We start from the raw sequence: 12,040 nt of genomic DNA on the forward strand, positions 1-12,040 counted from the left end.
GTGACATATGCATGACAAGAACGAGAAATAAATATTGCTTCATGCAAATTCTTCGCCTTCTCAACTCAACTGGATGCAGTGAAAGGCAAAACTCCTACATCAAGAAAGGACCAAACCTTATAAGGACATATAAAAAGTTTGACTACTCCCCATAATACTAATAGTATTTTGGTGGAACCGTGTAAAGCCCAACGACACAAGTGCTTTACGTCCTCCAATCTGTGATGCCTACATGTTAGACTTGAACATTCATCACATGTGAGAGGGTGTGTGAGAATGTGAAGAAATCTTATATCAGAAGTTTACTAAAGCTTGCATGTCCTTATAGCTAGAGAGTTGGACTATTCTCAATCTTTATATTGCTAACTGATTTTATGATAAAACCTCAATTTCCTTTGTAGAGAAATTATGTTAAAGCACGTAGGCTTGCAGCTATACTTTTGTATTGAATCTAGGGTTTCAATCACATTCCAATCACCAATAATTATTCTAAACAACTTTTTCAGGGCCATAATGATTTGAAATTGGGAATGATTAGCAGAGGATTTAGGAGCTGTGAGAGTAGTTGGTTTTGCAATCAAATATCTACGAACTATGTTGACTAAATAATTGACCCATTTATATGGTAACAATTAGTTTTGGTCACATGCCCAGTTTTTATAGGTTAGCAAAACTGCTGGGAGTGAAAAAGTTAAATCTGTTAAGTTATATTCATAGGTGCTTCTTATATTCTATGGCTTCTAATTAAATTATAACCAAGGATGCATGGTCAATCCTTAGCGCAAGCATTAAGTAAGCAAGCTATCTTTGAGGAGAAGCCTATTTTGTTTTTAGACTACCCACTAAGCCTTAAGTAACGCACCAATGGCTAAGAAGGGTACGTACCATAAGGTCTACTTCTTTTGGGAAAGGACTAAAAGCCAATAGCCATAATCATTAATTTACTGGCACCAAATTTGAATTATCATTTATATATAGCGAAGTTGGCATGGTAATTGTCACAAGCAAAGTTTTAAGAAGAAATGTCATTCAAGAGCGTGGAAATTTCTTCACAAATAATTGACCACCACCTGTCCCGTTTACTTGTATGTGAAATTGCTGTCATATTAATTTGATGTTTTATCATCGGTAAGACTAGAAATTTTGCAAGGGTTTATAAAAGGTTGAGTTACTTTTTATATTGTCAAATTGATTTTATGGTGGAATTCCAACTTTCTTCCTAGTACTAGAACATGTTGGCCCACGTGTAAAGCCCAAATACCACACTTACTCCACGTTACTCAATTCGTGTTGCCAAGCATTTGGCTTGAAAATGTTGCCACATGCAAGGGAGCATGTGAGGATGTGGAGGTAAAATAGTCTCACGTCGGTGAAAAGAGAAACCTTGCAAGAGCTTATAAGAAGTTGGGCTACTCCCAACATTGCCAATTGGTTTAAGGTGGAACCCCAACTTTCCTTCAGGTATCAGAGTAGGTTGTTACACGTGTGAAGCCTAACGGCCACACATGCTCCACATCAACCAATTCCTGTTGTTCACGTGTTTGGCTTGAAAGGGCGTGTGAGGATTTGAATGTAAAGAGTCTCACATCTGTGAAAGGAGAAACCTTATTGTAAGGAGTTATAAGAGGTTGAATTACTCCTCATATTTTCAATTAGCTTTAACAATTTATCTGCAGGAGGTTAATTTGATCCCTTCCAACACTACTAGACCTTTAGCACACAAGGTTTGAAAAGCAAAAACTGTAAAAATGGGGTTGAAGGTGAGCTAGAGAACAAACTTGAATAGCGTATATGCAAGTTTAATTGAAGTTGTTTTAACTATTATACATCTGATAGATTTGATGCAAGCGTCCTCTAGCTTTTCTAGAAAATCTGTTGTGTCATCAGGTATATGGTCGTGTCGAAAACACTGGTCAGGCTATGGATATAATAGTGTGTATTTACCCTTAGTTGTAGGAGCATGACTTGTCTACACCAGCTACTATGGTAGATTCTAAATCAATAACGCTTTGTAATGAATTTTTAACTTTCTATACGTACGCACTAATGCATTGATGGTTTTGAATATCTTTATAGTAACAGATCGTGTAGTAGTCTCTCTCCAATTCAAGGGCATACTTTGACGAGCCTGACCCAACTGACAATTACACCAAATTTTTCTCATTTCTGAGTTGACTTGGTAGTAGATTAACCTAAAGCCAAAATAATACTGGCCAAATTTACGAAATCTTGGTCGAAAAGCCACTTCAATTGATCACTAGAACAGGAAGCAGAAATTTCAAACTTAGCTTTTATTTTTCTTTTGCATTGCCAACCATACAAGGCATTGTCCTGAACACAAACTACAATATAGCTTTGCTTTTGTACAAGTGGGCCTAAGATTTTGCTCCAATTGTCAAACACCCCTACCTCTATATAACCCCCCTCTCATCAATTCAAATTTCCTCACAAACACTGTGATCTCTGTCCAATCATAAGAAAAGATCTAGTCCAAACTCCTTTCTATTTTCTTCGTTAGGTTACTCCCAACAAGTCAAAAGCCAATTCCATGGCTAGCTCATTGGCCATTTTTGGTGTGGTCATGGCGTTGGGAATGTTGAGTTGTGGGGCTGAGGCTCGTGCCTTTTTTGTGTTTGGAGACTCACTGGTCGACAATGGCAACAATAACTACTTAGCCACCAGTGCTCGTGCCGACTCTCCTCCTTACGGCATTGACTATCCCACCCGTCGACCCACCGGCCGTTTCTCCAATGGCCTCACCATTCCTGACTATATCAGTTAGGCTTTCTTCCATTCTCTTTTTCTTACCGATTTTTCGGGTTTTTTCTCATTATTCGCATGTACTTAATTGACCTAATATGTGTGTGTGCGTGCGTGTGTGTGTATAGGTCAGAAGCTTGGTGCAGAACCTACATTGCCATACTTGAGTCCACAGCTCACAGGGCAAAAGCTACTAGTTGGTGCAAACTTTGCCTCTGCTGGCATTGGAATTCTTAATGACACTGGGGTTCAGTTTGTAAGTTTTCTTTTAAACCAAATAGAGGATCATGCGAGGGATTGGCACTTTAGTGCCCATTATGGGCACAAAAGTGCTACATGCTAGTAAATTAATTTTACCTTGGTAAAGTTGTCAACCAACAAATTTTTTTGAACTGGTAATGGATGGACATGCGTGACACAGAATTGAGCGCAATAACATTCTAGGATTCATATAGCCGATCTCACTTAGTGGGAAAAGACTTTGTTGTTGTTGTTATAGTAATAGATGGATATGTGTGAAATTTTCAGGCAAATATAATCAGAATGCCATTGCAATTGCTAAACTTCCAACAATACCAGCAAAGGTTGTCTGCCCAAATCGGACCTCAACGGACCAAACAGCTCGTAAATCAAGCACTCGTCCTCCTCACCGTCGGTGGCAACGATTTTGTCAACAACTACTACCTAGTGCCTTTCTCCGCAAGATCTCGCCAGTTTTCTCTGCCAGACTATGTCAAATACCTCATTTCCGAGCTCCGAAAAATTCTCTTGGTAACCAACTCCTAATTTGGCTAAGTTCGAAAGTAACTTGCTAGCTAAGCGACAATGTCACATGTTAATGACTTTTAATTATGTGTTGTTTGATCATTCTTTGTGTCATAACTTACAGAAAATGTATGATCTTGGAGCACGAAGGGTTTTGGTGACGGGGACAGGACCGATGGGCTGCGTGCCTGCTGAATTGGCCATGAGAAGCAGGAATGGAGAATGCGCAGCGGAGCTGCAACGAGCGTCGGCTCTGTACAACCCACAACTCATTCAGATGCTGAGATCAGTCAACAGCCAACTCGGTTCTGATGTCTTTGTTGCTGCCAACGTACAGGAGACCCGCAATGACTTCATCAGGAACCCTCAAGCATTTGGTAAATTAATTGTACAATATACGTTTATATCAATTTTATGTTCATGACCTAATATTATGATCATGGATTAAGTTTTGTTCGAAAGATTAACCTATTCAAGAATCTCCTAATCTACGCTTATTTTCAACCCCGCCAATCATTTTGTCTCTTACTATGCATTTTTTGTGTGTTGGTGACATAAAGTTGCTTGTTTAATTTTTGTTATCCAGGATTTACTACATCAAAGGTTGCATGCTGTGGGCAAGGACCTTACAATGGCTTGGGGCTGTGCACAAGAGCTTCCAATTTGTGCCCGAACCGCGACCTATATGCTTTCTGGGATGCATTTCATCCGTCCGAAAAGGGGAACAGACTGATCGTTGAGAATATTTTGACAGGGGATGAAAAGTACATGTACCCCATGAATCTCAGCACCATCTTGGCTTTGGATTCCAGGACCTAAGACATATTTCCATGTGAAACTAATATTTATGTGTACTACTTCCATTTGAAACTATATTTATGTGTACTAGATTATGATCAGTGTTGAATGCCAGTACCATCTACCATTTATGTTTGTGCGTCGCTGGGATGTCTAGTGATTAAAAACTGATTGGCTTCCCAATTGCTTTCTAGTTTTTGTAATGGTTTGATTTGCAAGATTTCCCCCAAGGTGATAATGTCAAACTTACCAACTTAAGTACAATCATCTTTAATTTACATTCAGTCTTTTTGTTCACTGCTTGTGGAATTTATTATCACTTACTCAATCAGGTTTGTCCAGCCTCTTCCTAAAATATTCAAAAGTTCGTTTCTGTAACCAAAAGGAGTGCCCATTTGATCTACGTGTTGATCATCGTTGGGTTCTCTTTTTCTAACTGTGTTGTTTGCTTTAGCTTTCACTTTTCTGCTTCGCAAACTCTCTCACAAATCTCTTTATTCTGTTGCTCTCGATCTCGCCCTCCCTCGCTCTCTAACCTTGCATTCCTTCTCTCACAACATACCCACAGAGGAAACCTTGGTTTTTGTTGTTCTAGGAATTTTGTTTGGGGCCTCCATATTTAGAGGAGGAGCCGATCCTTGGAAACCCAGATATCTCAACGTTTTGTCAAAGCCCTCAAATTTGGTTTCGACCGTTTTATCTCGATCTTACAATCGTCGGCGCAAGACCTTCCGCTTTCCTCTCTTGCATACCTCGGCTTTCATCGTTTTTCGCCCCGAGCACTCCTCCCGCAAACATCTCTGCTGCGTCTTCTGCGATTAACTGACAAGCCCCGACCCTCATATTTTCCGAATACCAGGATAGACACGTACTGACCGACACCCAAGGGTGACAAAAGTCATTAATTGATTATAAGAGTAATGATTAGGAGAAAATATTCATGAATAAACATTAAAATTTAAGAGTAATAAACAAAGTTTAAGGAAGTATCTAGATTGCACAAAACACAAACTAATTCAAGATTTACAAAAAAGAAAGATCATTATAAGATATCATACAAGTGGGTGATAGATTGCTACTGGTAGGGGAATACCTCGTACATCGAGTCGTAGTCCTCGTTTTTAAGACCTGAATGGAGGCGCAAAACAAAGGTGAGTGGACCAAATTCATATATACAATAATAATAAAACAGTTATCAATGTACTAACCCCACAGTTTATATAATGAAAACTACTAGCATAATAAGTGATGGATTTAATAAAAATCCTAGCATGCCAAAATATCTCAAAAGTCATATCACGGAATAACGTCGCAGAAATCAAAATAGTAAATATCTAATAGATCGTCTCGTAAGCGCGGTGTGTTGCTAGAAATATGACTGAATAAATATAACTCCCGGCCCAATGCCTGCTTTGTGGTCTCTGCGCCCGTAGCTAGAGATTACCAACTCCCGGCCCAATGCCTGCTCCGTGTCCCTCAGCCTGTAGCTAGGGATTATTTCTCCCGGCCTATCTGCCAACACCAGATCCTCGCCCCAGGCAGCATAGTGTCCTCTAGGTATGCACAAATAGTTACGCCTCTCATAAATAACCACTTCATAGTATAAAGTCATCCATCGTCTATACTATAAAGAGGGGTTTCTAAAATATGTCCTATCATCCTATCATAATCCATCGGATAGTCTATCAGTTCATGGTTTTTATAAAAAATACGATATATTAAAATATAGCTCAATATAGGCCAACAAATTAATTCCTCACCAAAAATATGAGACGAAAATCAATATCTTCAGTAAGCAGGCTTAACATAAATTAAATCATAAACTCGTAGGCATGCTAATCATTTATGCAATTAAATTATAAAATCATGTAATTTTAGAAGTGGTCCACTCACAAATATTCCTTAGTAGAAGAGTTGTGCAGATAAAGATTAGGAATTTCCTCACTAGCAACTTCACCTAAGCACAAAAATGTAATAAATATAAAAAATTATTTTCTAAAAGATTTAGGCTTGAACTAAATAAATTAAGGGATTTGGGTTGAATGGGTTAGGGTCTAATGGGTTTTAGAATCCTAAGGTTTTTGGGTTAAAAAGGCTTTAGGGTGAAGAAATGTGGTTTGGGCTTAAGCCCAAACACACACACGCGCGCGCACACACACACACACACACACACACCACACAACATAAGAGCACACACATGCATGCATGACATGCATATACACACACGCACACACACACACACACACTAAATACACACGCGCGCGCGCACACACACACACATGGGCTGCACAACACACACACAACACAAAGGTAGGCCCTAAGGCCTCATAAAAGGGCTGGGCTTTAGGCCCTAATTAAAAGGAAATGGCCCAAGGCCCTTTGGGTCTTTAAAAACAAAATAAATAAAAACAAAAAGGATGCAAGCTGGGGTATTGGGTTGGCCCAAAACGGCTAAGGCCCGTGGGTGCTAATCGGCCTGAAAGGCCTGGGTTTGCCGAAGAAGAAGGTTGGAGCTGCTACAGCTCTGGTCACTTGAAAACGAGGGTTCTAGACCCTGATCTAAGTACGAACATGAATAGCAAGATGAGGGGAAGAGATTGCTACCCTCAAATAACCGTGACACGGCCAGAAGTGACCGGAAATTCCCTCGAAGCTCACGGGTTCGCCGGAAAAATGGGTGTGCTTCCCCCGCGCCGTTCCCGTCTTCAAAACCTTGGAAAAACAATATAAATCTTATCACACAACTTCCAACAACATCAATGGCGGATTAAAAAGGGACCATACCTTACCTAACCAGAGAAATAAGGAAAATCCCACCGGAGAATTTCTCTGGGTTCTTTCGTGTCCTGCAACAACGAAAGAGAGGGAGAGATGATAGGGTAATGATGGTGAAGGTGGTGTAGGTACGGGGTTGGTAATGGGTATGGCTCATGGGAGAATGAGAGGGAGAGAGATAAGAGAGAGAGTTACGGGAGAGCTAAGAGACTGAAAGAGAGAGGTCTCGGGTTTGGGGGGGACATAAAGAGAGAAAATGGAAGTGAGTTAGATTGTTGCCATGTGGCAGTTAGGGGTAAAAATAACATATAACACCAATAATTGGGGGTGGTTGTAACAATATACCCCCCTTAATTTTGTCCTCAAAATTGCGAAGTTACACAAAAAGAAAGGGATATTGATTCCGCATTGATTCCTCTATTTCCCAAGTAGCTTCTTCGACTGCATGGTTCTTCCACAGTACTTTTACCAAAGGAATAACTTTGTTCCGCATTACTTTATTCTGTTTGTCAAGAATAGCCACTAGTTCTTCTACATAGCTAGCATCCAGATTTACTTCCAATGACTCTATCTGGATGATATGAGAGGGATCTGGTACATATTTCCGAAGCATGGAAACATGGAAAACGTTATGGATCTGTGACAACTCCAGTGATAGCTCCAACCTATAAGCAACTGCACCAATTCTCTCAATAATCTGATAGGGACCTATGAATCGAGGACTCAGCTTTCCTCACTTACCAAAATGAACAACACCATTCCAGGGAGACAACTTCAAGAATACAAAGTCGCCCATTATGTACTCACGATTATTAGAGTGTTTGTCTGCAATGTTTTTCTGTCGGTCTTGTGCTGCTTTCAAAATCGCCTTAATCAGTTGGATATTACCATTGGTAGGACCAGATATTGTGGATACCACCAACGGTAATATCCAACTGATTAAGGCGAATTTGAAAGCAGCACAAGACCGACAGAAAAGCATTACAGACAAACACTCCAAGGATCGTGAGTATACAGTGGGCGACTTTGTATTCTTGAGTTGTCTCCCTGGAAGGGTGTTGTTCGTTTTGGTAAGCGCGGAAAGCTGAGTCCTCGATTCGTAGGTCCCTATCAGATTATTGAGAGAATTGGTGCAGTTGCTTATAGGTTGTAGCTACCACCGGAGTTTTCACAGATCCATAACTTTTTCCATGTTTCCATGCTTCGGAAATATGTACCGAATCCCTCTCATATCATCCAGATAGAGCCATTGGAAGTAAATCCGGATGCTAGCTATGTAGAATAACCAGTGGCTATCCTTGACAGACAGAATAAAGTGTTGCAGAATAAAGTTATTCCTTTGGTAAAAGTATTGTGGAGGAACCATGCAGTTGAAGAAGCTAGCTACTTGGGAAACAGAAGAATCAATGAAGAATCAATATCCCTTTCTTTTTGTGTAACTTCGCAATTTCGAGGACGAAATTATTTTAAAGGGGTAGATTGTTACAACCACCCCCAATTATTGGTGTTATATGTTATTTTTACCCCAAACTGCCACGTGGCAACAATCTAACTCACTTCCCTTTTCTCTCTTTTTGTCCCCCCAAACCTAAGACCTCTCTCTTTCAGTCTCTCAGCTTTCCCGTAGCTCTCTCTTTCTCATCTCTCTCCCTCTCATTCTCCCATGAGCCACACCCATTACCAACCCTGTACCTGCACCACTTTCACCATCATTACCCTATCATCTCTCCTTCTCTTTCGTTGCTGTGGGACACGAAAGAACCCAGAGAAACTTTGCGGCGAGATTTTCCCTATTTCTCTCGTTAGGTAAGGTAGGATCCCTTTTTAATTCGCCATTGATGTTGTTGGAAGTTGTGTGATGAGATTTATATTGTTTTTCCAAGGTTTTGAAGACGAGAACGGCGCGGGGGAAGCACACCCATTTTTCCGACGAACCCGTGAGCTTCAAGGGAATTTCAGGTCACCTCCGGCCGTGTCACGGTTATTTAAGGGTAGCAATCTCTTCCCCTCATCTTGCTCTTCATGTTCGTACTTAGATCGGGGTCTAGAACCCTCGTTTTTAGGTGACCGGAGCTGTAGCAGCTCCAGCCTTCTTCTTTGGCAAACTCAGGCCTTTTAGGCCAATTAGCACCCACGGGCCTTAGCCGTTTTGGGCCAACCCAGTACCCCAGCTCGCATCCCTTTTTTATTTATTTATTTTGTTTTTAAAGACCCAAAGGGCCTTGGGCCATTTCCTTTTAATTAGGGCTTAAAGCCTAGCCCTTTTATGAGGCCTTAAGGTCGGCCTTTGTGTGGTGTGTGTGTTGTGCAGCCCGTGTGTGTGTGTGTGTGTGTGTTTGGGCTTAAGCCCAAACCACATTTCTTCACCCTAAAGCCTTTTTAACCCAAAAACCTTAGGATTCTAAAACCCATTAGACCCTAACCCATTTAACCCAAATCTCTTAATTTATTTAGTTCAAGCCCAAATCTTTTAGAAAATCCTTTTGTTTATTTATTACATTTTTGTGCTTAGGTGAAGTTGCTAGTGAGGAAATTCCTAATTCTTATCCGCACAACTTTTCTAGTAAAGAATATTTGTAAGTGAACCCCTTCTAAAATTACATGATTTTATAATTTAATTGCATAAATGATTAGCATGTCTACGAGTTTATGATTTGATTTATGTTAAGCCTGTTTACTGAAGATATTGATTTTCGTCTCGTGTTTTTGGTGAGGAATTAATTTGTTGGCCTATATTGAGCTATATTTTAATATATCGTATTTTCTATAAAAACCATGAACTGGTAGACTAACCGATGGATTACAATAGGATGCTAGGACATGTTTTAGAAACCCATCTTTATAGTATAGACGATGAATGACTTTATACTATGAAGTGGTTATTTATGAGAGACGTAACTATTTGTGCGTACCTAAAGGACACTATGCATCCTGGGGCGAGGATCTGGTGTTGGCAGATAGGCCGGGAGAAATAATCCCTAGCTACGGGCTGAGGGACATGGAGCAACCATTGGGCCGGGAGTTCGTAATCTCTGGCTACGGGCGCAGAGACCACGGAGCAAGCATTGGGCGGGAGTTATATTTATTCAGTGATATTTCTAGCAGCACACCGCGCTTACGAGACGATTTATTAGACGTTTACTGTTTTGATTTCTCCGACATTATTCCGCGATTTGACTTTTGAGATATTTTGGCATGCTAGGATTTTTATTAAATCCATCACTTATTATACTAGTAGTTTTCATTATATAAACTGTGGGGGTTAGTACATTGATAACTGTTTTATTATTATTGTATATATGAATTTGGTCCACTCACCTTTATTTTGCGCCCCCATTCAGGTCTTAGAAACAAGGACTACGACTCAACGTACGAGGCATTCCCCTACCAGTAGCAATCTATCACCCACTTGTGTGATATCTTGTAATGATCTTTCCTTTTTGTAAATCTTGAATTAGTTTGTGTTCTGTGCACTCTAGACACTTCTTTAAACTTTGTTTATTACTCTTAAATTCTAATGTTTATTCATGAATATTTTCTCCTAATCATTACTCTTGTAATCAATTAATGGCTTTCGTCACCCTTGGGTGTCGGCCAACACGTGTCTATCTTGGTATTCAGGGAATATCATGGTCGGGGCGTGTCAGATTGGTATCAGAGCATGGTTAGGGTTTCTTTCCATCAATTTGGTAAATTTTTATTTTTCTAAATCTCGTTGTCTTTTTCAGAATCATGGCTAATCCTGGTGGGAATGTGCCTCGATGAACTCGTACTTCTATAATGGGGGGAATCTAGCAGTTTACTAATGCTTTAATGAATGCTCTTCCGGGTCATAGACCGAATCGGACATATTTAGAAATTACTAGAAGTCATAGAGTTACTGAATTGAAATCTGTGGGGAATAGTGAGGAGGCTAAGCAATGGTTAGAGAAAATGGAGGATATTTTAGAGGCTATGAAGTGTCCTCTAAATGAGTGGGCAAACACCGTAGGTTTCTTTATTCAGGGTGATGCTAGGAGTTGGTGGAAATCAACGAATGAATCTCGTCCACCTGATTCTTGGATGACTTGGGCTGCCTTCAGGAAACGTTTTATTTCTTACTTTCTAAGCCCCAGCTACAGATTGAGGAAGAGGCAGGAGTATTTAGAGTTCCAACAAGGTGACCTCAGCATCACAAAATTTGACAGTACTTTCAGGCGCTTGGCTAGGCATCATGATGAGACTTATGATAATCCGTAGGCACAGATGGATCAGGCGATAATTGCACTGAACCAGGAGTACCGTACATTGGTAACTGCTCAAAGACCCAGAACTTATGAAGATGTAATCGAGATAAGTCTGAGTATAGAACAGTCTAAGTGGGATATAGAGGTACAATATCAACCTCAGACCTGGATCCAGCCCCAGCGACAGAATAGACAGCGGAATCAAAATAAGAGGAATCAGAATTTCCAGTCGCGTAGTACCAGAGAATCAGTGGGCCCCTCCAGTTCTGTAGGTCCCAGACATTTTTTTTCCTTTAAACGATCAGGTCGGGGCTCAGGGTCTTCTAGTGAAGGCTCAGGCAACGAATCGGTGAGACGATCTTTCAGTCATTTCACTCCGGGTTATTCAGTCTGTAATCAATGTGGGTTACGTCATCGAGGGAATTGTGGGATAACTGCTGTAGTTTGTCACAGGTGCGGTGGTACCGGGCATTTTGTTCGTGATTGTCCTTCAGCACCACCTGGTAATTTTACCTTTGGCTCAAACTACGGTGGTGGAGCAGGCCCGGGATGTGGTGGAACTCGGGCCGGGATCTGACATTAACACTTTGAAACAAGAAATTAAATCGATCTCCAAAAATCCAACCCCCACACTGGATCAGGATCTATCACCATCTCGTGGTGCCTTGCTTAGATCGGCTCTACACTCATCATCGAGACTATGCCTTCACAGAGGA

The 12,040-nt window shown here is 40.6% G+C and overlaps 2 protein-coding genes across 2 annotated transcripts; both read left to right on the top strand.

Moving 5' to 3' along the window:
- Positions 1–2,103: 2,103 nt before the first annotated feature.
- On the top strand, positions 2,104–4,587 carry LOC103408674 (GDSL esterase/lipase LTL1-like). The gene is made up of 5 exons (XM_008347506.4): positions 2,104–2,777; positions 2,889–3,016; positions 3,289–3,531; positions 3,650–3,902; positions 4,112–4,587. Exons 1-5 carry the CDS (start codon positions 2,549–2,551, stop codon positions 4,342–4,344), a joined length of 1,086 nt encoding a protein of 361 aa, XP_008345728.2. The 5' UTR covers positions 2,104–2,548; the 3' UTR covers positions 4,345–4,587.
- A 6,324-nt stretch (positions 4,588–10,911) lies between these two features.
- On the top strand, positions 10,912–11,337 carry LOC139195108 (uncharacterized). Its single transcript, XM_070820303.1, has one exon. It carries the CDS (start codon positions 10,912–10,914, stop codon positions 11,335–11,337), a length of 426 nt encoding a protein of 141 aa, XP_070676404.1.
- Positions 11,338–12,040: the final 703 nt, after the last annotated feature.

This window comes from Malus domestica, chromosome 04, assembly GCF_042453785.1.
Source record: "Malus domestica chromosome 04, GDT2T_hap1".
NCBI lineage: Eukaryota > Viridiplantae > Streptophyta > Magnoliopsida > Rosales > Rosaceae > Malus > Malus domestica.

Coding starts and splice junctions, on each gene's coding strand:
- LOC139195108 (XM_070820303.1), top strand. CDS start 10,912: ATGAATGCTCTTCCGGGTCATAGACCGAATCGGACATATTTAGAAATT.
- LOC103408674 (XM_008347506.4), top strand. CDS start 2,549: ATGGCTAGCTCATTGGCCATTTTTGGTGTGGTCATGGCGTTGGGAATG. Junction 3,017..3,288: donor ATGACACTGGGGTTCAGTTT/GTAAGTTTTCTT, acceptor TGAAATTTTCAG/GCAAATATAATCAGAATGCC. Junction 3,532..3,649: donor AGCTCCGAAAAATTCTCTTG/GTAACCAACTCC, acceptor CATAACTTACAG/AAAATGTATGATCTTGGAGC.